The sequence below is a fragment of the Agelaius phoeniceus genome, chromosome 3 (assembly GCF_051311805.1).
Source record: "Agelaius phoeniceus isolate bAgePho1 chromosome 3, bAgePho1.hap1, whole genome shotgun sequence".
Classification (NCBI taxonomy): Eukaryota; Metazoa; Chordata; class Aves; order Passeriformes; family Icteridae; genus Agelaius; species Agelaius phoeniceus.
The window spans coordinates 78,490,894-78,515,517 of record NC_135267.1 but is presented as its reverse complement, the minus strand read 5'-3'; the positions used below and the strand labels follow the sequence as shown (position 1 = coordinate 78,515,517).

The 24,624-nt window shown below is 35.5% G+C and overlaps 1 protein-coding gene across 9 annotated transcripts in view; it reads left to right on the top strand.

The window, feature by feature from the left end:
• The window catches only part of QKI (QKI, KH domain containing RNA binding), a 154,283-nt gene that overhangs the window by 61,778 nt on the left and 67,881 nt on the right, over positions 1-24,624 (top strand). For all 9 annotated transcript variants that reach the window (XR_013181420.1, XM_077175666.1, XM_054630071.2 and 6 more), the window contains exon 3: positions 475-591. Coding sequence is in view for 8 of the 9 variants with exons in the window: in XM_077175666.1 (XP_077031781.1) it covers positions 475-591 (117 nt within the window). In the remaining variant the exon portion in view is untranslated. The remainder of the gene's footprint in view (positions 1-474; positions 592-24,624) is intronic.

Below are 24,624 nucleotides of genomic sequence, written 5' to 3'. Positions count from 1 at the left end.
TTGTTTTTCCTGAAGCAAATGCCATGGCATGGTAGATAAAGAAGGGTTATTTTTGATGTCCTTCCCAGACTGAGTGCCCAGCCCTCCATGTGTTTCCTTGCCATGGTGCACCTTGTTGGCCTATGGATGACCATGGCTGGACACGTTAGTGGTGAGGGAGAGCAGCTTGGAGTTTCTGTAAGAGCTTGTACAACGTAATGAGGAGGAAATTAGGAGCTGCTGCTGATGTAGACTACCTGATGTTACATCTAAAATACCTACTTCCACCTGAGATTTGTATCCCCAAAGCTGGGGTCACGTGGGTACTTAATGTATGAAAACAAACAGTACCTAACTCATTTTTCAACCTCAGGCATGTGGTGTCCTAAGCCATTCAACACTTGATATTTTTAGACACAGAAATTTGTCTTGTTAAATTTTAAACTAATTTTGTTTACTTGATTTTTTAGAAGTTATTTATTTTTTTTCTTTCAGTTTAACTTTGTTGGAAGAATCCTTGGGCCCAGAGGACTAACAGCTAAACAACTTGAGGCAGAAACAGGATGCAAGATAATGGTCCGAGGGAAGGGCTCAATGAGGGACAAAAAGAAGGTAAGGTCTTCAAGGGCAGTGTAGTTTCAGATGCATAATTTTGTTTTCTACTGGAGGATAAGCTCATGTCTCTCATTCTTGTTGTGTTCTTACTATTATGTTTTTTTGTTATCTAATGTCTTACACAGACTTAGTAAATAACATAGGCTGTCCTGAAGAAGTAAAATGTACACACTCCATAATTCTGCAATTGGAAGTCTTAACTAGCAATTACAGAGTATTCTCAAATAATAATTAACTTTGAATTGTGTCACATTTAATAAGGTAAAGGTAAAAATTGAAGTTAAATGTATTTTTCTAGGAAGGAGCTGTTCACCTCAAAGGTCTTATTAATGTAACCTTACTGTATTGAATTACCAAAGTAATGATTTGTGCATGGAGTGTGGATTGGGAAAAAAAAAGTTAAATGTATTTCTGGCAGTCACTTCTGTCTGAGTGAACCAAAAAGCACTGTGTTGGTTTTGTTTTGTGTTCAGGTGGAGTTGCAAAGTAATTAGGGCTGTTCTTGCCTTGTCCTGGAATATGCATGCTCTGCCCATATGAATGGGCAAACTGCATGATAGAGCCTTCCTGAATGTCAGGCTGCTTTTGTGGTAACTCTGTTTTTCTAGGTTTATTTTCTAGCTATTTCCCTCTACCTCTGGCTACTGCTGCTGAAGTTACACCACCATCTCCACTGTAGTTTTGAATGTTTCCTCTTTGTTCCCAAAAATACAGTTTCTTTTTATTCTTTTTCAGGAGAAACCCTCCCCCTCTTTTCCTTACATGATCAGTCACATAATGCATTCTATTGATACATATATAGTATGTAACAATTACAATAGAAAGTTAATATCTACCCAGTTAAACATCTTTTTCTTCCCAGAGCTTATAAATGTGTTGCCTTCAAATTTCATTTAATGTTTCTTGTTTTCATAATCTGCTGGAGTACTGTCGCTGTTCTTTGTCTTATTCTACCATTGTTGTAGGTTTTGGAGTTTGTGAAATACCAGTTAGAGAACCACAGAGTGGTGGAGGTTCACTCCTCAGGCAGAGTAACTATTTCCTAATTTCCTAGGACCATGCCCAGGTGGCTGCTGGGTGTAGCGTCCTCCTACCACGGTGCTTCAGAACCTGTCCTGTCCTGTGGGAAGTTGGCTCTCTAGACAGCTTGGGCAGGTTTAATTTCTGGGGAAGTATTTTTCACTGATTTCTCCTATTCTCCATGCATTTTTTTTTTTAATTGTACTTTTTGACAATTCATAGAAGATTAGGCCGTGGGAGTTACTGGAGTCTTGTATTTAAGAAAAAGATTAGAAGAACTGAGACCACCTGAGTGAGTCACCTGTTTAAGTTTAGTATTAAAAGAAAACTACCTTCAACAAGGACAAGTATGGCAGATCAGATAAAACCTCATACACATTAAAAACTAGAAAGGATCCAGTCAGCACTTGAATGCCCATTATAGCTTTCAGGCTGGGTTCTCTCATAATTTTTAAATATAAATACTTGACCATTGATAATTTAATGAGGTAATACTGCAGTTAGTGTGACATACATTTGAATGACATCATATTATAATATAATTTGGTATTTGTATACCAAACAGTATGATATAGGTTGTAAACCAGTGTTGAGTGCCAAATAATTTTCTTCAGAAAACTGATTTTCATGCCATCCATTCTTAATATTTTCAGCTCATTTGCTTTTCTGAGGTGATTTGTATTGGTCATAAGTTTGCATTTTTCAGAGCAGACTTTTTGGTGCTATACCACTGTTGATGAAATAGGAAGAATTTCATAATACTTGATTATGATGCACACCAGTAAGACGTTTCTTGTAAAAATAATGATTTGGAAGCTGATTTAAGACATGGCAATTGCAGACAAAAGAAAGAATGAGTGACATCTGTCAGTCTGGGGCACAAGTACACTTCTTGCTGTTGACTGTTGCCTCTTTTCCTGATGAATTAATACTTAACAGATGAACTCCCTAGTCTTGCAGTGCATTTAATGGTAACCACCTTTTTTATTTTCTCAAATGGTTTCTCTCTTTGCAGGTTGTGCTTCAAAATGCTAATGAACATCAAAGTATAAATACAGAAGTTATACTATTTTTTTCATGGCAGGTTAGGATACACTAATTCTTTTTTTAAACCCATTTTTTAGACTCAGTGTTGTTTGGAAAAGTCAGTATTTTAGATTTTTTTTTTCACTGAATAATTTTGAAATTTGCAAGAGATAAGAGATGCAGGTTAATATTTTAGGTGTATTTTGTGACTATAATTTATACCTGCAAACTCGATTTCCCAGTGCTAATTACAAAAGGAACTTTATTGGTTGTAGGAAGGAGTAATTACTAAAGCAGTGTCAATCTTATGTGACAGCTAAATACTTGAATAAACTGTCCATGTGCTTTTGCTGCCTTGCTAGTGGTTGCAGAATCCAAGAGAAAATATGAAGACTGACATTCTGGAAAACAAACCATCCAAATATGCTCTGCAGAGAATTTTGCTTTGCTCTGTGATCCTATGAAAGAAGTAATGAATTATGAATCCTTGTCATGTGGCCAAAATACTTGAACTGGCATCACATCTTTAAACTTGTTGATTCTCTCCAGAAAGCAGGGGAAAGCCTCAAATTGTTTGAATTTGAGGCTCAGCTGGTAATCAGGATATCTCTCTAGGCAGCTTTCAACAAATTTAAAATCAAAACCTTAATTACTGAGAATACTGTGATTAGAGCCTAGGGGTACTTGAAGGAGATTATTGGGAAGGGGAAAGGGGTTGCAGGCATTCATCAAAAGCTAATGAATGTGTAACTTTATTAAGACCAAGGCTTTTTTTGCTCAGTCTGAATGTACCTTTTATTAGGTGAAGAAGAGAACTAGTAACTTCCACACCAGTTAAAGGATGTGTGTAGTGAAGACTATCCAATGATGAATAAGCAAAACATTTTTTTGCATCTCCCTTGTCTTACACAAATTCTGTAAAATAGGTATTGATGTGCCCATAGGGAGTCAGCCCTCTGCTCTTTAACACACTGCCAGTATCTCACTTTCTAGAGGGGTATGAAGACAAACAGCATCAGGATGCTGGCTTGTGGCAGCCTTGGTCAACTCTGTTCCATTTTTTTCTACTTTTAGACAAGAATCTGCCCTAGAACAGTGTGTGATGAGAGAGCATAATTCATTTTTACTTCACAAGGAAGCCATGTCATTACGATGTACAGAATTTTCTTCTACAATTGCTAATTTCAGATAGAAGGGCAAGCAGCTATGGAGTTCTAAATTTGAAAAACTCTGTGTCTTCATCCTCTGTAGCAGCTTTAAGTCTGTTGCACTTCACTCTATATTATATGATTTGAACTGATTTATGGTTTCTGACCTACTTGTTCCTACAATCCTGCTTACCTTGCAGGCAGAAACATAAGGTTTCATGAAAGACATGCTCTCAGTTAGTACCAGTCTTGACCTTTGACTTGTGCAGAGTTGTTATAGTAAATAGATAATGCCATTTCTTTAAACTCTTAATTTTTCTACTTTTATAGTATAGCTAAAAAGGAATTAGAAAAACCCTTTCCTTGCTACCTGCACAAAGTTTGAGGAGAATATCAGAGGGGAAAAATTTATCTGTCTTGTGAACAGGATATTTTATTAAATTTACATGCTGTATAGTATTACATATTTGTAATATTTTTTTTACCTTTTAGGCTTTGAAATATTATCTGATAAACTTTCTTTTCCAATGGAAAGGCTTAATCATTCTGTTTAGCTAATAAAGTGATGTTAGTGACATTGGATAATACATTGTTCTGTCTTGTTGAGCAAGCCCTGGTTTTGCCACCTTAATTATGAGATGCTTGGCTTTTATATTCTGTATAAAGTACTATGTGTGAACAAATCATAAAATTCTGGTGCTGACACACATGTTGAAATGGAAGATAATTGAGCATGTGCAAGGAAAGGAAGTTGTTCTGTGTTTCAAAATGGAAGGTTGAACAGCTATCATTGTTCTTGTATTCCAGGAGTAAATTTCTTGGTGGAGGCCTGCTGCCTCTCACATGTGCCTCTACACAAAAGCATGCCAGTGCTGTTTGATGATTGCATGTGTCTGTGTTGGCAAATGGTGCTTTGGAATGGCAGTTTGAAAAAATCTTGAACCTAGTTGTAAAGGTGGGGTTTTTGACTCTTCGTCAGTACCTTTAGGAACATTAGGGGGGAAAATAATTTAAATTACTGGGGACAGAGATATGTGAAAGTGAAAGCAATTTCATATTCATAATACATGACTAGGATGACTGTCCTTTTATTTAAAAAATACCCCTTTTTGACAATGCTGGTGAAGTTTCTGGAGATAGGTCAGATGGTTACTTTTACATTTATAACTATCAAAATCCCTTGTCAATGTCCATCCTTAAGGATGCTGTTTATTAAAATTGACCTCTAGTTACTGGAAACTGAGTGAGACAGTGTGGAGCAGCAGCTGAGCATGTTTGAGATGCTGGGATCTGCCTTGTTAATTTCTGTTGCAAATCAAAGCTGCAAGTATTTGACTGTTACATTGATTTGAATGGCCATCAACTTCCATGATTATCCATTAAAAGGCATTGTATGAGCGAGTTCCTGAGCTGAGACTGAGACGTGGCTTATACAGCGTGTGTGCTGAATATACTGCATTCAGGTTACAAACTTGGAATAGAAAATTACTGAAGGCATTCAGAATGAAGTGTTTAACATGCTACCCTGAGAACTTCATGACTTCATAAACTTCAAGGTCTTCTACAGTGACATTTCCTCTGAACTCATTTTTTCCTAGGCATGTATGTCTTGATTAAGTTTGATTTCTCAAACTGATCAGGCTTGGGAGGCTTTTTCATGCTTAATTTTTGGCTACTACAATAACTGGCCTTTTATATTTAAACCAATTCTAAACAAAAAAGTATTAATGTAAACTTATCTATTTGTTGTATCACAACTGCTGTTTTAGCACAGATGTTTAAGAATATACTTAGTGGTTGATACTGCTTTGCCTTCCCAGAGGTTCATTGTAAAACAAGATGTGCTGAAAATATTTTTGCTTGCTTGTAAGCTAATTTTTTTTTTCAGTAGTGGGTACCTTAGGAAATAGGCTTTTCTGTTCCAGTTTCAAAACTTTCATTTCATTGTAACTAGCTATTTTGAATACAGAGGGAATTGTAAAGCTGGATTTTATTATTATTATTTTTATTAAGGAATGGTTGAAACATGGCCTTTTTCCCTTTTCACAGACAAAACAGATGTCTCTCAAGTTATATCCCTGGTAATATTTGAGCCAGTGACCCTTTCAAGAGTTTACACTATTAGCTAATAGCATAAACAAAAACAAAATCACAGGAAAAAAAAAGTCCTTTTGCCAAATTATTGATTTAATTATATAATTAAATGCTAAAGATCAGTGAATTTATAATTCTTTTAAATAGAGTTTCTACTAGACAGTGGTGAAGGCAATAGATGTTATTTCTCACTGGCAGCAGACTCCTTTTAAGCCTGTTCCTGGGGGTTTTGTACTTCAGAGTTTCTAGAGTATTATCTTTGGAATCTTACCCTCATACATCTTTTCTTTAAGGAAAAAATGTTCAGTTCACAGTGACAGTAGTGAAGAATGCAGGCACAACTAGCATAGTTATGTATGGGAATGCAAATTTTACAAGAGAACGTTTTCCTGAAGTTTTATATAAGATTTGACAAATGCTTCTTATTTGAAGTAATTTATTTCAAGAGTCTTTTCATAGCAGCCAGGGGAATGCTCTTACTTTCAAGAGCAGAATGGTTTTATTTTGAAGGGGAAAAGAATTAGGTGCCTGAGGACCTTAAAAACTATTACAAGGCAATATTAGTCTTTCAGAAAAAATTACTGATACATATCTGATGCAATGCATCTTTTAAATGGTTTATTTCATACATACCTCTACCCTTTATTGGCTACATACTGACTATATCCAATGTATATTGAATATATTTCTACATGGGCTCAATACAAAGTTGAAGTTTTGAGCAGATTTTAACACTGCTAAGACAAAAGTTTTCCTGTGTAATGTGAACAGTAGCTGAAGCCTTTGGCTATGATTAACTTTGCTATCAAAAATTCATTATATGTCATTTTGTTCTGAAAGCAGTTAAATTGGTTATTGAGCTAATTAAATATGGAAATAACTGACGTTAACAACATGCTTCTTTTTAATGCCATTAAGTACAGTGGAAACTGTGAACTGTAGAAGTGTAATCAAAGCCCTGCTAATTGAAATCGGCTTGTATTATGCTTTCATTTTATTTGTTTTTCTGTCTGTTCCCTGTGAGAAAAAATCCTTATGAGCAAGCAGTGAGAGAATCTAGATATATTTTGAAATTAGAGAAAATTAGCACGAAGTGTAGTGGAAAAAAGTATATCAAGGGAATCCTGAATCACTGCCTGAACATCTGTGTATAAACAAGTCTGGTTTATAAATTAAAATGCTATGTCTACTGAACAGGAATTGACTCATCCTGTAGCATGGCAGAAGTTCTCTTTCTGCAGAATTACTCCTAAGCTTTTGTGAGGTGGGAAGCACAGTGAGTGTTGATTTTGTTCTGAAAGGTTGAGCAGGTTTCAGCTCACAGCGGTTTGTATCTGGCATTTGGTTAGAAGTTTTGAAAGGCTTGGGAGACTGCACACAGAATTGTTTTGAGATGCTGACCAAATTGTCTGCAAACATCTATCTGCATTTTACTTTGTCTAGCAAAGTAGTGAAGCAAGGTTTAAATAATGAAAATCTACTGTAACCTGAATTTTTTTTCATGGTAACATTTCTAACTTTTTAAAGAATTAATGCTGTGATAATCTTGCTTGCCAGAAATAATTTGTATTCAGGATTGCATTTCAGTGTGTTTGTTCAGTATTATGCAACTGTGCTTGCAATTCTCTGTGGGAAAGGCCATACTTCGTTTGAGGCTTGTGGGAATTTTCTTGTGCCTGCACGAAGATTGAGTCTGCTTCAGTGTGGGAATGAAGCTGGAACTTGTTGTTTCAGGGGGAAAGCAGCATGCCTGTGTGATTCCTGAGTAGCTGTCACTTCCTCGCAGTTATTGGTTCTCTTTATTTTTAGGTGGCTTCTGGCAGGCAGAATACAGGCAGGTGGTTGTTTACCATAGTAGATATGGCTCCTCAGGGTCTTATTTAGCAATTTGATTGAGGCTGATAGGAAGGCTCTTTAGCATGGAGTAAAAGAGTAAGCACAAAATAAGAACCACTATTGTGGAAACCAAATACTTAAATTACTAATTGAATATTTAGAAGATAGAGATATTTGACTTCATGCTATTTTATTGTTTTCCAAATAGAGACAAGTAATCAAGGTACTGGATTCCTTGCCAACTGTATGGTAACAATGACCAAGTGTAATTCCTAAAATGAGTGATCAGTTTGCCATTTGAAATTGTTTATAGATGGTGACTTTCCTTAGGTTTTCTGGCTTAGTATTAGCCTTTGTCATGCCTAGACTTGGACTGAAATGGATATTGTTAATCACAGGCTACACTTCTGCTCTGTATGGCCTGCAGTACTGTACATTAAGCATATGAATGAAATTCAGGTATCTGTGTAGCTGTTAATAAGGATGTGGCAGTATCCTCACTTTAGAGTTCATGCAGCTATAGTAAACAATATTTTATTGTTAGTCTTTACACTTTTAAGGTAGAGGGAGGCATTTATTGATAGATGATTGGATATTTTTTGTTAACCTTTCATAAGAAAGATTAGCAGCTTCTGTCTTATAATTTTTATGGGTTTTTTCACATCTTTTCAGGCAGTAAATGGGGAATGTTTTGATAAATACAGGACTCACTGAAGTGCATGCACACTGAATATATCTTTAAAAATTTGCTTACAACTCAAGCCAGTTCTGTTTAAAGTGTGTGTTAAGCATATTCATGAAAGGATGAAAGCTTATTTAAATGTGTGGTAAGGCCAAGTACACAAATCTGTTTTTTCTGTTATAGAGAACTTGTTACTCTTACAGTAGTAGAACACTCCAAGCAATGCTTGGAGACTGTTTAACTTAGTGGAATCTGATATTCTGTGTAAATTATCTGATTTAGGTGCCACAATCTTGCCATGGAACAAACACAACACACAGCATTTATGCTTTCTTGGTGCATTTGTTCATGTTAGTGATTCTTGAATGTAATTTGACTTATAAGTCAATTCAGCACTACATTCCTACATGACAGACAAAATCTTGTCCTAACCTTTATAGCTTGAAATGAAGATAAGATTAGGCTGTTTTGGATGTTCAAAGATCTGCAAAACAGTGACTGTATTCGGGCAGTGGCTTTCATGGGCCTGACAGAATGGTTTAACTGGCAGCTGAAGTATCAGGAAAACTGGCTTTAGGAAAAAAATGAGAATATCAAATTATTGGTTGGTTTCATAAGAACGTGTTACAGAATTATCTACAAAATTTGATAAGAATGGATGGAATCAGTACAGGGAGGAGATGTCTAGTCTAAAATGTCAAGAATTTGACACAGTTGCTGGGAAATACAGGATGTTTTGATGTGTGAAGAACTACAGTTTGTGGGAAGTGAACATATGTATAGTACTGTGGAAAGTAACCCAAAATAATTTACAGAGCAGTTACATTTTCACAGCCAAAATGTGAAATGTGTGTTTTGTTTTCTTATTGAGTCTTACATACAATATACTGAGTTGGAAGAGACCTTTCAGGATGATTGAGTCCAACTCCTGGCCCTGCACAGGACACCCCAAGAATCACACCATGTGCCCAGGAGTATTGTCCAGACTCTCACTGAACTCTCTCAGGTTTGATGCTTCCCTGGGGAGCCTGAGTCTCTCTCCTTTTCCTCTCTGCTCCTCTTCCTTCCTCTTCCTAATGTTCCTGCTACTTTGAACCTAGGTCAACTTTTCTGGGATTTTTCCCATCCTTCTTATGAATTTCTCCCTTGTTTCATAAATTATATTAATTTTCTTGGATTTTACATAAGTTTCCTCTTAGTTCTCTCTAGAAAGCTTCTCTGGTTATCTTTTTCCATCTTGGTCCTTGAGTACCTCCTTCTCACTGGTCATGTGCTTTACAAATTATTGTAATAAAAGGAAGGCTAATTTCTATGGTGCTTCATTTATTCTCTGAAAATACAATTAGATGACATGAAAGTGCACTAGAATGAGTTTTGGTTTCTAGCAATACTTTATGTACTTGCGTTATGGTAGCAAATGATGTAAACACTGGTGTTTATAAACAGAGTTGTAACTGGGGAATCCAAGTGATGTAGGCAGGGAAGATTACACAAGGAAATAATGACACACTTCTCATGCTACTAACTAACAGTTAAAATTTTTTAGCATGCATAAGACTGGGAATAAAATATCCAACAGCAAAAATATATGAAGAAAATTATTTCCTGAGAGTCAGGGTGATAATGTAAATTCACCAGTGTGCTTGCCTAGAAGTTACTGGAAACATGAACTCTGAATGCAATTGCTTTTGAAGAGGTATGGAGAGCAGACAGCCAAGTTGCTCTCACACTTGGCTAGAAGTTTCTGGAGGTAAATTATAGGTGTGACATGAGGATTGAGTAGAAATAAAAGGTTAAGGTTAATTAATATCTCAGAATTCCTGAAACCTTTTTGATTCCTGACACAACTAAAAATAGGCAATGTAATTATGAGCCAAACTGCTCTTTCTTTTATATATAATTTTAGAAGTGTACTAGTGGTATTTTTGAATGCACAAATGGAAGGGATTTTACTTCAGGAGCAAAGAACAGCCTGTTAATTAAGTGCCTTTATCTGGCATGTGGGCAGTGAGTGTATGTAACTTAAATGTTTGGATGTAAATACTTCTGTAAATTATTACACTATATTTTTTCTGTCTGGTAAATCTGATGTAGGTGTTACTTTCTTCCTAGTCTTCCTGTGTGTTCTGTGATCAGGTGCTGTGGCACAAGATTGATACGATTGTTTCCAGTGAGGGCAGCATTTCATGGAGTTGGATGTTCTGGTATGGGGTTATTTAACTATCTGGAGGGTTTCTTTGAAATTATTTTTTTCTATATTGATTGATTGGTATTGTGGTGATTTCTTTTGTTAGATTTTTTTTTTTTTACACTGTGATAGTGAAATGGTGACAGCACTGGGTCCATTCTGTGGTAAAGTTGCTGTGAACTTTAGCAATTGCATGTTTCTCTTGAATAAAAAAGAAATAGTTTTCTGAAAGATGGGACTCATAATTAATAACATCTCTGCCACTGCTTGTGGGCTCTGGAGTATTTTTATAAATGTATGTCTGGACTGTTCAGTCCTGAGCCACAAAGAAACAGTTAATACTTCTGTGGCAGTCAGAGTGATAAAGAATTGAAAAACACGTTTAGCTGACTGAATGCACCTGAAATACCTGACTGTTTTAATTGATCGATGTGAAGGAATTATTTCAGAGCTGCTGAAGATTCTGAGCTACTGATTTCAGATGTTCCCATATTTATAACCATATGTATTGAAGGGAAATTAATTTTTAGGCTTTTGGGGGTCTTGGCAGATATTTTAACTGGCTTGCTGAACTTCTGAAATATATACTATTGCTGATACATAGTTTCAGGAACTAAAAGCTAATAGTTGACTAATTTTATATTTAATATTAAATTTTATAGAGAGAAATAGAGAATTTTCTGTGGTGATAAAGTATGTTGTAGTCATTTTCCATCTAGTAAGTGATCCATAAATGACCAAGCAGTCTTTGAGGTGGCTATGAGATACTCCTATGTTTCAAGTTGACAGTGCTGGAGTCAAATGTTCACTTACATTTTGACTGACAAAAAGACCTAGAACTTAAATCTGTTAGCTCACGTTGATTCACAACAGCATGAATCAGAAAAGGTCTTAAGATAAGCTGTATTACAAACCAAAATAAATGATAAATTTTAAAGTTACATGGTTTGAAATACTGAAGCTACTCTGGAAATTAGTATGCAGTGAGGACACAAGGCTACTGCAAATACTAAAATTGGTTTTTGCAGCCTGACTAGTGGAATTTTTCAGTATCCAGCCTTTTAAATGATAAGTTCAATTTAGCTTGAAATGTACCTTTTTGGAATAGTTCATTTGGTAGTAAAATTAACCCTCCTTAAAAAAACAACCCACAGTTCTCCATTTCTAAGAAAAATCACATATAGTCCTGCAGAAATATTTTGAAGAGCAAAACACATTTACTATTGATTATGTGTTTCTGCTCTTTTAAGGAAGTCTGATATGGTTATTGCAGGCTTCAGACCTCTTACTTGTAGTCAAATATATGGTTCATGACTTATAGTAAAAGAATCTACCAGGTAGAATAAGGTGTAATGATTTTAATTGTCATACTTGACACATTACTTGTGTTCCTGTTAAACTCACTTGCAACTGGCTGATTCTGCAAGTTGGAGTATTAAGCATCATAAATTTCATTGGCCAATGCTGTATCACCAATCTTGCCAGAAGCAGAAATTGGCAGGAATGTGGCATTTTGAGCATGCTCTTTGCATCCTGGTATTTCACAGTAGTAGATACAGCATTTTCCCAGTGTCTTCTTGGAGGACCCATGTGAGAGATGAGGGAGTGTTTGCAGAAGACTGGGAGGGGATTATTCAGTTTCCCCTGTCAGCTGTATCATTTTTTATGTTAGGCTGTAGTGGGTAGGAGTTCAAATACACAGGTTATGTTTGCTACTCAAACAGTTGTTTATAGTGACCCTTAGGGAAGAAGCAACAGAAGGAATATGAACATTGCATGGGCAACAACAGCAAGCTGAGTTTTACCTTACTGAAGGCAATGAGTTTTACCTTACTGGCTGGTTAAATAAGGCTCCTGTATTGCAAGGGGAGGGAAAGAAAAAAATCATGCTGAGTATTTAAGGGGAGGGGGGGGAAAAAAAAAGGAAATATGAACACCCTCAAAATGTCAAATAATTTGTCACATATATATTCATCTGTTAGCTCATAAATGTCAGTTCTTGTAAAAAGCCTTTCCAGCTTTTTCTTGGAAATGACTTTGCAGAATGTTTTGTGGCCTACAGCTGGGCTGCAGAGCTAAACTGATTTTTTGCAGGTTTTTGAACAGACCTCTGAATCAGGTATCTCTTGTAATTTTTGCTGCTTTCCTGGCCTTTGAAAAAGGATCTGTGCTCCTGTGAGAGACATCTTGAAGGGTAGTTGGTGATCATGGAATCAGCTAGGAAAGCATTTTATTTACTTCAGTTACCTAGCTTGAAAGCTCAGCCTGAGGAAGGAACTGCTTCAGCTTCCCCTGTTGGTGTACATTTCTGCACAGCTGAGTCACTGAACACATGGGCTTGCTTTTAGGGATCTTTTTTTCCCCCCTCCTGTTAGCTTGGAGGTGATCTTGTGATCTTTTAGAGAAACAACAGACCAACCCCTGCCCCCATCCCATTTTATTCTTTTGTTTCAGAGTTTTGCAAGAACAAGTTTTCATACTGTCAGTACTTGTCCATAGCTGTGGGTAAGACTGTTTTATAGACCAGTCCATATGGTTTTGCAGTAGTCGCTTTTTCCTGGTCTCATCAGAGCTGTTGCCAAACATCCTTTACCACCATTTTAACCAGTGATCAGTTGATCTCAAGCTGTGGACTGCATCCAAGTGAAATATGTCACAAAGAACCAAGCACCTATATGTGATTTAGATGCATGGGAAATTCTAAGTCTGTAATAGAAAGTATCTGTGGGCCTTCAGGGGAGAAAAAGAAAAAGGACAGGTGTCAGAATGGCTGTTCCTGCCAAAACTATACTGACCACATCATTTCATAGTGACTACTTCCTTTCTATGAGCATATTTGTAAGATACAGTGAAAAACTTGATAATAATCAGAATCGATTTTCTATATGGGATGAAAAAAGACTGATACTCACAATTCAGTGATTTTAGCTGCGACATTTACTACTAACATGTTTGTCATTAAAAATAAACAAATGAGTTTTGGTTAATTTGATGATGCAGTAAGTTTCGATATTGATGACAACATTGATGTGGAAAATGCCCAAAGAAGATGATATGTAGTTTCAACTTAGTTATCCACTATCATGAATATATTAAAATAATTGTAAGATCGATTTCGCTCCCTGATGAGCGGTGTTCTGAGTAATGTGCACTCCCATTGCTTCTAAAACACTGATAAATGCAATCTGTTGGAATGTTTTTAAGACAATAGCTATTTAATGAATAGCTTGTGTGTACAGGAGAAAAGAATAAGCTTGATTGCTTACAATCTGACATTTGCAAAAGCATTTTTTTGGTTCTCTTGTATTTGCATATCTAATTGCTGTGTAATCAAAACTAAGTGAACTGTAGCTGGTGGAAACTAAAAAATGAAAGGCAATCATCTTTAAAGGGGGAGATATCCCACTCATACGCAAGCCTGTCTGAATATTAGAATTATATTCTTCTTGTGTTTAATTATAGGTGTCTGACTGAGCAGTAAATTTGTGCCTGTGTATTAAAGGAGTGAATGTGACCCTGAAACATCAGCTTTCCTTTGTTGAAGCAAAGCATTCGCATTGAGAGAACTTAACAGTGTTGTGTATTTTGGTGATAAGGGATTGTGCCAGAGTAGCTGTTAATTACCTGCTTTGTTTGATATGGAAAGTAGTGGTTCCACACTTTTCTTCCCACCAGTGACAGTACTCAATTAAAACTTGTATTAAACAGTGATAATGCCCTCGTTTATCTGGTGGGGAAGACGTGAGGTGAGGAAAATTAACAGAATATTTTCATCTGTTTGGAGACGACTTTGGTTTTCCATGAATCTAGTGACAGTAAAGAAAAAGGAGTTTTGTCCTTTTTGGTATAGTAGTGTGTGGTGAGCTTTGGTTATTTTATTTATTATTTAAATCTTTGTGGCTCTTGAATCCTGCTGTTTAATAACAGTGGCTATAGTAGAAGCGGGAAGAAAAGTAACCTCAACTGCAGTGTTATGGTTGCAAATTTAAAAGGTGCTTGCTCTTATTCCTTGTCATTCCTCTGTGTGAAGCATCTATTCCCATTGGTCATTATTTCAGTGGTTTTGAAAATCTATTGTATCATGACATGGCATCTTACATATCTTACACAGCAGATTGATTTTTTTTTTTCAAAAGTTTTTGACTGAGTTTTTCTATTCCAAGTATGTGAAGCATGTTTCCTAATCCAGTCTGAGATGGACTTCTCTAAGTAGCAGCTATTTTTTGCATATCTGAACAGAAATAACAAGGAGAAGTAAAGCAAAGCAGTTGACATAGAAGATTTGGTAGTCTTAGTTTATTTCAGATACCAATGCTGAAGAATAATCTAACAGTGAAAATATACAAATTATATCAGTAGGCAGTAAGAAAGGGTATAAAATTGTGATAGTAACATAAATGCTTTTTATTTCATTTATCCAAAGAAATTAAGGAATGGGTTGGTTGCTTTCCTTCTGAAATTTGGAAGGCCTGTGTTCAGCAAGCTTGAACAGCTTTATTGTGGAGTGGAAGCTGAATGTTTGATGCTGGACTAATTTGGCCAAAAATGTGAAACAGTAAGTGAAAAGGAGTAATTACTGTAGCAGCTTTAAAGCGTGTACACGAAATTCTTTTGAGGAGCTCAGTGGATATGGCAGTGCATGGTAATTCAAGTAGAACTTCAGAGCTTCAACTATTAGGTGAATAGAGGTCACATGCAGAGTAAGAGTGGTTGCCTGCAGTAATTAGGCACAATTAATAAAGTTTGCCCAGAAGGCATATTGCACACACTGAATGGTTTGCAGTAATGACTGGTCTTAGAGATAACCATACACAAACAAACAAAAAAAACCCATTACAGATAAAACAGTTTCTTAAAAGAATTTATAAGGTGTGGACTTGAAAGATTTTCTTGTTTTGTTGAAAACCTAAACAGAATGTCATTGTTAAAGAGCAGAAAGCTACATTTTATTTTGCAGTGGAACATTGTAATATTACGGGATGCAGGCAAAGTGCTGTGAAAAATCAGGCTTAGAAAAAAAATGTAATTATGTGAATTGATCATGGTTTACAGAAAGAGCACTAGAAAACCCACTTAGATCATAACTGGCATGCTTTTAAAGTAGTCTGCTTTTCTTTTAAAGTAAATGTTCTTCTGAGCATACTAACTGATAAATTTCATTAAATTATTGTGTTTAATAATAACGTTGCTACATGATTATTGGTTACATTTTCTGTAGGTAATTTATAAAGTCAATAAATGTAGATTATTTCCTACCTACAGTTGCCCTTTCATGCCAAGTAAACAGTGATAAGCATTAAATAAGAACTTGATAAGGTGTTTTATGATCTAGCATTTTGAAGTGCCGTTATCTCTGTCTGATTCTTTAGCAGTTTTTTCCGGTTTTCTCTTTTCTGCACTGCAAGAAAACCCCATGGAATGTGAGTTTGACCTGCATTCGGATTAGCAGATGCACTTCATGGCGCAGCAGTTCTGCAGCAGACTGTTGGTGTAACTGTGTTAGCTCATCCATTTAGGATTAGGTTCTGCAGTGATTAGAGGGCTTCCTCTGCTCAAACACTGAATGGCCATTTCACTTTTCAGGTGATCACTGCAGCCCACACTGTCTAGCCACAGACAGTTTTTGTGATCACAAAGCCACTCTGTTAAGGTTTCCTCAGACTATCATGCATTCAGTATCAAGTCCCAGCCTCAAATAAAGTCGAAGACTCTAGTTCTTCCAGAATGAATAGTCTTGAATGGACATAATGTACTTTTTGTTCCCTGCAAAGAAAATGCAACAAGGCTGTCACATTTTTCTGCTTAAATTGTTTTGATTACATTTAATTGACTTTGCTCACTTGAAAAAAAATCGTTAGCATTTTTTCAGTATTTTCTTTGTTACGTAGTTCAGTTACAATTTTGAGGAATTCTTTCTTGTATTTGCTTTTAGAGAAAATCATTTCCATGTACAGTATTTTTAAATAATGTTGTAATATCCAATTTTGAATAGATATTATTTTGCTACATTTTCACATCTTCTCTATATGCAGATCTTCTTGAAGAGAGGAAAATTTCTGTGTTGAAATTATATGCTGTGTTAATATGTGGAAAAGAATGGAACTTTACAATTGCCTTTCTTGAACCATTTTTGACTAGCATGCTTTCCCTTTATGTTCTTTACTATTCTTGTAGGACTTGCAGTTCCTTTTGGCAGGAATTGCTGTGTCTGATTGTGCTCCAGAGTGAAGTTCCTAAGTCTAAGACAATGGGAATTCCCTTTTCCAGTCTTAAGATTTTTGGGGGGTTTTTTTCCCCCATTTGAGAAATGCCAGCTACAATGTACAAATACGGTAATTTTCTGTACTCACCCCATGGACAGTTTTTCACAAATTTCATTAAAATTTTGGACAAAAATAATTGTGTTAAGTTATACTCTTGGTCAAATAGGAAAAGTTCACTTTCTTGGTAACTCTGAAAAAAAAGTTTAACTTTTCTACCACTAAGCTTTGGGACGTGAAAAATCTAGAAGCTGAGAGCTTCCAGCTCTCCAAATAGTCATCCAGAAGAACAGTGTTAAGCATTTTGTTGACAGGGTTTATGTACCACTGAGGAAAATTCAGACCCTCTATCTCCCCCTATAATCTGAGTTGATGGTACTTGTCATTTGAAATATATATACACCTGCTAAACATGCTTTTTTCTTTCTGATGAAAACAGTCCTGCTGAAAGCATGTTGTAAAACTTGGTTTTTATTGCAGAGGTACACAATGAATCATAATTTCCTGCAGGCTCAGATCCTGCCTATGTAGGACCAACAACTAAAAAACTGAAAATGTGAACGACATTTTATTTATGGTTGGGACCTATAGAGTATGTCTCACATTTGTACTTGCAGGTTTTGGCTGCATATCAGTGTATTTGGTGCATCTGGTATTTGAAGTATTCTCTCTTGTGAGGTCACTCTGAGCACAGCTACCGAAGATTTTTTAAAGTACTCAGCAATGATATTGATGTTCTTTATCCCTTCTGTCCATTTTTTAGCCATTTGGGCAGTTGAGAATGAGGTTAAGGTGTAAAATTTTAAAATTTACTGTGAAAGAAAGCAAGGAGAATTTACCAGTTAGCGCTTGGTGTATCTGTGCCTCAAAGCTAAGAATTTTCTTTAAATCAGATTTTGAGTAATAGAGATTTCTCTTAGAGAAAATGTGAAGAATCCATCTAGAAACAAACTTTAATTCCGTGTATTAGCGGAGTCAAGTTATGATGACCTTGGATACACTCTAAACCAATTTTTAATGATTACTGTCAGAGCAGTTCTTTTTCTATTGAGAAGTAATGGCCTATGATATATTGAAGGCCAGATTAAATCATCCTGACTATTCCTTCTGGTCAAAGTCTCTAAAACTGAGAAAAAATTACTAGGAGATAAGCTTAAGTATAAAAAGAGGCATAATGGGTAAGATGTATAGAATAAAATTTCAGTATAGTATAATGTACTGTCTAATTTATCAAAATCTTACAGAGATCACAAAATCTTTTGTTATATCTATACATATGTATATACACTGTGTTTGTGTGTGTGTCTATGCTGCTGAAGTGGATAACAATTCTGTAATCAAGTAGCATTTTATGTGTTTGGGGTTTTTCCCCCCCTGTATCTGGTTTTGTGCATCATGGACTTCGTACATTCCTATATGCTAAAATGAAAATAGCTTGTTGGTAAAGATCAAGCTAAAATTTTGGTACTCCAGTATGGTTTGTTTACCTCTAATCTCAGAGAACTAAAATCTTTATCATGTAGAATTCTTTTTTTTTTCCTTGGTACATTAAATGCTGTTACATTGGTCATACTGTGTGACATGTCTGTAATAGCCAGTCATCATTAATCCTGAGCAGTATTCAGCAACAAGTTTTAATGATTAGAGTAGTGGTCTTCTGTTGTGTGTCTTGTTATTGGCCTTAAATTAGAAAAACTAAAAAACTAAACTTCCTTTAAACAGGCAGGGGTTTTGAGGATTTTTTTGCTTGTTTCAAAAAAAGAAGTATGCTTACCTGTGCAACCAATTTGAGACACTGCAAAGCAGTTATTAAAAAGGAAGTGAGGCAACACAGACAACAGGAAATGCAGCAAGTATAAGATGAACAAAATTAGGCCTGAGGGATCAGGAGGAAACTGAGAACAAGGTGTTAAGTCTCCACAAAATTGTGATAATAGTTGCAAAAAGGGTTTTTTTTCTAATGCTTATTTATCTGTGATTTTTGCAAGTCCATTTTCTAAGATGATAAATGGTTTCTTGCTTTCTGTAACTGAGATTTTTCATATGTATCAAAGTGGATATTTGAATTCTAGTCTGTTCATGCTGCTCTTCATACCATCATTTACAGTGATTAATAGTGTTAAGAGCCAGGTAATTAGGATAGGATAGAACATTAGGACATACAGACCTTGCAGACTGCATGGAATTCAGTGTCCTGGGACTGTGTGTGGTTGGTGACATATCACCAAAAAAACCCCAAGCTTATTCCCATATGTAAGGGAAACATTTGAAATGAACAAAGTTAAAAGCTCAGTGTGGAGCTAATGATTTCTGTACCTAGAATTTCAGGTGTTATGTGCTTATTCAAAGGTAATTTAGCTGCTTTTTAAACTCTTGGTGAACATATACAGTGCAAACTTTCTCTTTTGGTGTAATTTTTAAATTTTTTTTAGTGCCTTTTCTTATATAGATATTTTAGAAAAACTGTTGCATGCCTGTGTTTTTGAATGTTTGTGGCATTTTTGTGTACTGCTGCTTCATCATCAGATTTAAGAGGTTATTTATTGTTGTCTTCAGGGTAAGGAACAAGCATCTCCTGCCTAAAATGGGGCAATGTTTTAAAACTCCAGTAGGTGTGTTATCCTGCATGTTGTATCATGTTAGAACAAGCTGTTAAAAGAGATTTAATGTATTTAAGTGCCCAAATAAAAACATCCCGTCTTGCTTTGAGACATCTCATATTTTTCTGATGTTCTTTCTTCATCCATTGATTTGTCTGTGTATTTCATGCTGTTGGTCTCCTCTAACTTTTTTATAGATGATGAGCTTGTGCCTACTTTTTATTTTGCATACACTGCAACTGCAATGCACACCTTCCTTGCCTTGTGAAGCTTGAGTGTTGGTGTGTAAATAGTTGTATGTTATGTACTACGTCAGTCAATAAAGTTTTAGTGCAGATGGTTTCCACCTTTTTGTCCCCATCACAAGGATGTGACATCCTACAGAAGTGGAATAAATATATTAGCTCTGCCTGCAGGGTAAGGGTTGGTGGCAGAACAGGAGGGAGTATATGGGGGTTATACTGTGTATGCTTAGCTGAGCATTGGAAACTTGAGTTTTACTTTTGTTGAGTATTAGAGTAGCTTGTTGAATAATTAAAATGTGCTTCACTAGCAAAGGGAGAAAATCCTATCAACAACTTTCACTGATGATTTTTCTGACTTAGTCAAGCACTTCTTTGTGAAGGTGTCTTTCCCTGTGAGACTGTATGGTTTTGCAGCAAGAAGTTTGAATATGCAGTTTAAGCATTGTTTGTAAATTACTGCAGAAGATTAATTTATTTCAAATTCCAGTGGAGAATAGCATTGAAACTGATAGTTGAGGTACTTTGATTTTTGCTTGATTTTACTTGATTACTTAGATTTATATTTTTTTTTCCCCAAAGTCAGTCAGGCACTTGTGCTCCATAACATTTAAATAGGATTTAATACTTTCTAAATTGCACAGGCAGAAGAGGTATCAAGATAAATAGTTGTATATGTACTATATGTTGCATAGTAAAACAGGTACTAAAACCATAATTTTTAAAAAAAGTAATATGTTTGTATCATTCATATGTTTGGTAATCTCAAAGTGGTTCTACACTATATAAATACACTTTTCCTTAAGAAGGTGATATAGTGGATACTGAAGTAACCGCAGGTATCCTTAAATTAGAATTTAATTCAAAGTGTCTTTGCTTAAATTTGCGTCAAATTATGCAGGATTGAAGAGGCTCACACACTCTTAAGCAGAGTAATGCCTGAGCTCTAATCATATTAGTAGTCCTCAGAGGACAAAATCTTCTCTCTATTGCAAATTCTTGAAGGTTTTCTGTGAGTGGTGCGGCGCTATGTTTGGATTGATCTGATGGTCAGTTCCATTAAAGGCCTTAGGACATCTGTTCCCACTGCTCCATGTGCATCCTCAGGAGCCAGTTGAGTTTGTGCATTTCCTGAATTGGCCCCTGCACAATTGTCTGAGCAGCAGGGGCAGCTCAGTGGAAGTAGCAGAGTCAGGGCTGCTATTTTCAGTGACAGCTGGTTGTTAAATAGACTCAACCTGCAAAGTTAAACTTCACCTTCACATTCCATGGTGTGAAATACATGAGTGTCTGTATTAAAATATTTTCACTTTAACTTGTAGCTTGCTATGTCACCATATATTTCACCCAGAGAAGTAAGCACTTTTTGATGAAAATAGTTATTGTTCAATAGAAAGGAGAAAAAAAATCTGTAATTTTGTTTTGTTTTTTTTTTTCTTCAAAGCTTTGAAACAGTTTTTTGTGTGATCTTGAAATCTGATTCTTTATAGACCTCTGTAAGTAATTACTAAATGAAACATCATTTTCTTAATGGTAGTTCATTTTTAAATAAAGACTTTTCCTCAATATTTTAAAGAAACATGAACTTTGTTACTTTTTTCATGGTTTTATTTAGTTCCATTCTCTGTTTATAATTTGTATATGGGGAAAAAAGAAACCCCTACCAAACATGCCCCCTCCACCAACCAAAAAACCACAAAAGCAAAATATACCAAAAAAACCCCATACACAAACCAACTGTCCCAAAACCCACAAACCAAAATAACCCCTTTTGAATTATGCTGCTGGAGTATTTAGTTAAGTGCCAGTATTGTTTGAATTGGTGCCTTTTGCTTGTTGCAGCTGGAGAAGTAGCATTAGAATTGTTGATAATTGAGAGCTGAGTTGAGTAACAGACCTGTGGTAAAGATGCTCAGGTCCTTGGCCTATCTAATGTTGGTTTAGCATTTCAGGAAGATCACGTTCCATGTGTGCAGTGATAGGGACCTTTAGCCAGTTCACTGATTTGGCTTCAAATATTGACTACAACCCTGTACTGGTTGAGTGTAGTTTTTCATTGATATATAATTTATGACAATTTGTTGTCTTAAATAGATTCTAAGGATGTACTTTAGATATATTTTCCTTATTTTTAGGAATCATGCTTTTATTTTTCTTGATGACTACATGCTTTTCATAAGCAGCATTTTAAATTTCCCTTTTTACAAAAAAAATAAAATTAGACTTTCCTTTTTCATATATGGTAATTACATAGTTGAGGTGTGGGTGGAAAGAATAGGAAGGGGCTTTGAACAATTTTTTTGAATGGAAATACATGGTTCCATCCCATCTCACTTAATACTAATAAGCTATTCTACTTGCCCCAGCAGTAGTGGGCATTAAACTAAAAATAAACTATATTCTTTGCTATAAAGAGTACTAAAAAAATAAACTAAAAAATAAACTATACTCTTTGCATCTAGCATAAATTTTAATTTTACTTTTACTAGTGCTAGAAATGAAATATGCTAATTTTTAGGAAATACATTGCAGCAGCTTTTCTCTTCTGATAAGTGCATCACTACAGCATACACAGGAAATGTCTTACAGGCAATATTAGTAGAGGAAAAGAAAGTCATGTTTATGTCCCTTTTATAGCTAGCCAGTTCATGGATTTTTCAGTTTTCCATTTGCAGAGAACTTCTAACAGTTTTTTTACTTACTTTCTTATTTTGAACCATAAAGAGTCCCTGAAAAGGACTTGAGTTTTCCCCAATTGTCTTTCATCTTAAAATTTTTAAAATACAACCTCAATTAAAGTTTTTTTCTTTAGCATGCACAGTGTTAAAACATAAATTTGTGCACAAATCACAAATAGTGGTAGTGCAAGAATGCTTAACTCCGAAAAAGGATTTTGTGTTACTCATCACCCAAAGGGAGGAGAACTTGAAGAAGTAGGTGTAAGGGGAAAAAAAAAGTTTGTTCTTTCTTCTGTGACTTAGGTTCTGTTGATTCTTGCACTGTTTTTCCTTTACTAGGTTTTCTTATATTATGGCTTCTTGAAATTTTAGTCTCAAGTGTAAACAAGAAGGAATAATTTATGTCTATCACAGGGTAAAAAAACAAGCCCTAATTCCAACTCTTTGTGCCTCTCAAACATCTTAAAGAAGCAAAATAGGGCGCAAGCCCAATTTTTTTTTGCTTTTCAGGTCCCCTTTAAGAGCAGAGACAGTCATGATGCAGCAATTTTGGAGGTAGAGGCAAGTAAATGTTTTACTTCTTGTAAGCATTCCAGTGAGTTTTTGCAAATCACCTATATATTTGAGGAGAATCTGGTTGAAAAAGAACCTCAGCCTCTCCCCCTTTCCTAAATTTCCTATGTATGATTCCATGTGAGGAAGAATATAATTTAAGCTTTTATTGATTATAGACAGGTTTCACATCAGTTGCACACTGTTGCAAAACCCAGTTGGTGTAAAACTATGTAGGTCTAATATTAGAAAGATTTTTGTGATAAAAATTGCTGAAGTTTTTTTCTTTTGAACTGACTTATAAAATTAAAATTTGTTGGGTAGGTCGTAAGTGATTTTCCTCTTACAGAAATAAAAGAAGTGTCAATTGTTTCTTGCCTCCAGCTGCTGGTGTTCAAATCAGCTCTTTGGCATTCTCACTTTGGACATTTGAGCAGCCTCTTATGTACTGGTACAAAACCTGTGACTACTTCTGTGCTAGGGACGTTTCTGAAAGCTCGCCTAGAGTTTCTCCTGATGGCATCACATCATCTTGAAGGCTTTATTAGAGGTACAGGCAAGAACTATCAATCTGTTTCGCTGATTTGTTTTTGTTTTTGTTTTTGTTTTGGACCTTCCTATTCCTTATTGTGAATAAAAGGGAGCATCATTGCATCATTGTATAAGAATACAGGATTACACATTTGGGAAAGCTTTGCTAAATTTCTGTTTTCGAGGTGGGAACAAATGTTCTAGTTTATATTAGAAGGTTACGGTGGGAACAGCAAAGAAGCTAGATTTTGGTCAGATGTGAGAGAATAGTTCAGTGGTCATAAAAAAAATTGCTAGTTAATAAAATGTATTGATCTAAATTAGTACCTGTGCCAGTTTGAGAAGGGAGAGGATGGGGAAAAAGGAGGTGGGAGGTCAGGACCTGTCAGTTGGCAGTAAATCCTTGTCATCTCTTGGAAATGCATTTTGAAAAAAGCTGTAATGCTTGTGCTTTTCTGAAGAAGAGGAAACGTTTATATTGAAGAAATTGATCTTTCTTCTACCTGTCTCTCAAGGATGTGAGCAAAGTGTGTAATTATTTTTGTCTTCAATTCATGTTCAAAACTGTCTTAGTTTCTAAGGTGGATGAAACCATTGTAAAATGTAAGAAAAGCTTCTACATAATGACCTTTTCTACCCAGTCTTATTTCCTTCAACTTTTGTAATTCAGAAGTATATTAGGTTAAACTGTAAAACTTTCATTTGATTTTTTGTGGGGGCAGATGAGCATGCAATCTGAAAATGTATATAATGGATATTTTAATGAAAGAAGCTTGTAACTTGTCTTTTGAAGAGCAGAAGCAGTTTTTTTTTAATAAAAAAAAACCAGTTTTTTTGCATGTTTCTGATAGTGTACTGGAATTTGTTTTAAAGTTGCTCTTTTTAGAATAGTGACTTGGGTAGCACATCAAGGATTTACTTTGTTTCTGTAGCTTCATACAGTAATGACATTCTGTTTGCCTCTTTTAATCTGTCCTGTATTTATTAATGATATTTCTCTCTGTATTATTATCTTTGGTAGTTCGGGGAAACAGCTAGTTGAGGGAATGTGTTGAAAAAAACAGAACTTGAAATTTTTCTTAATAAGCCTTAATTTTGCATATTATGGTGACTTGCAGTTGAGCTGTGATAATTTGGTTAGTTACAGATCTTAGTAGGCACACTCAATTTTAC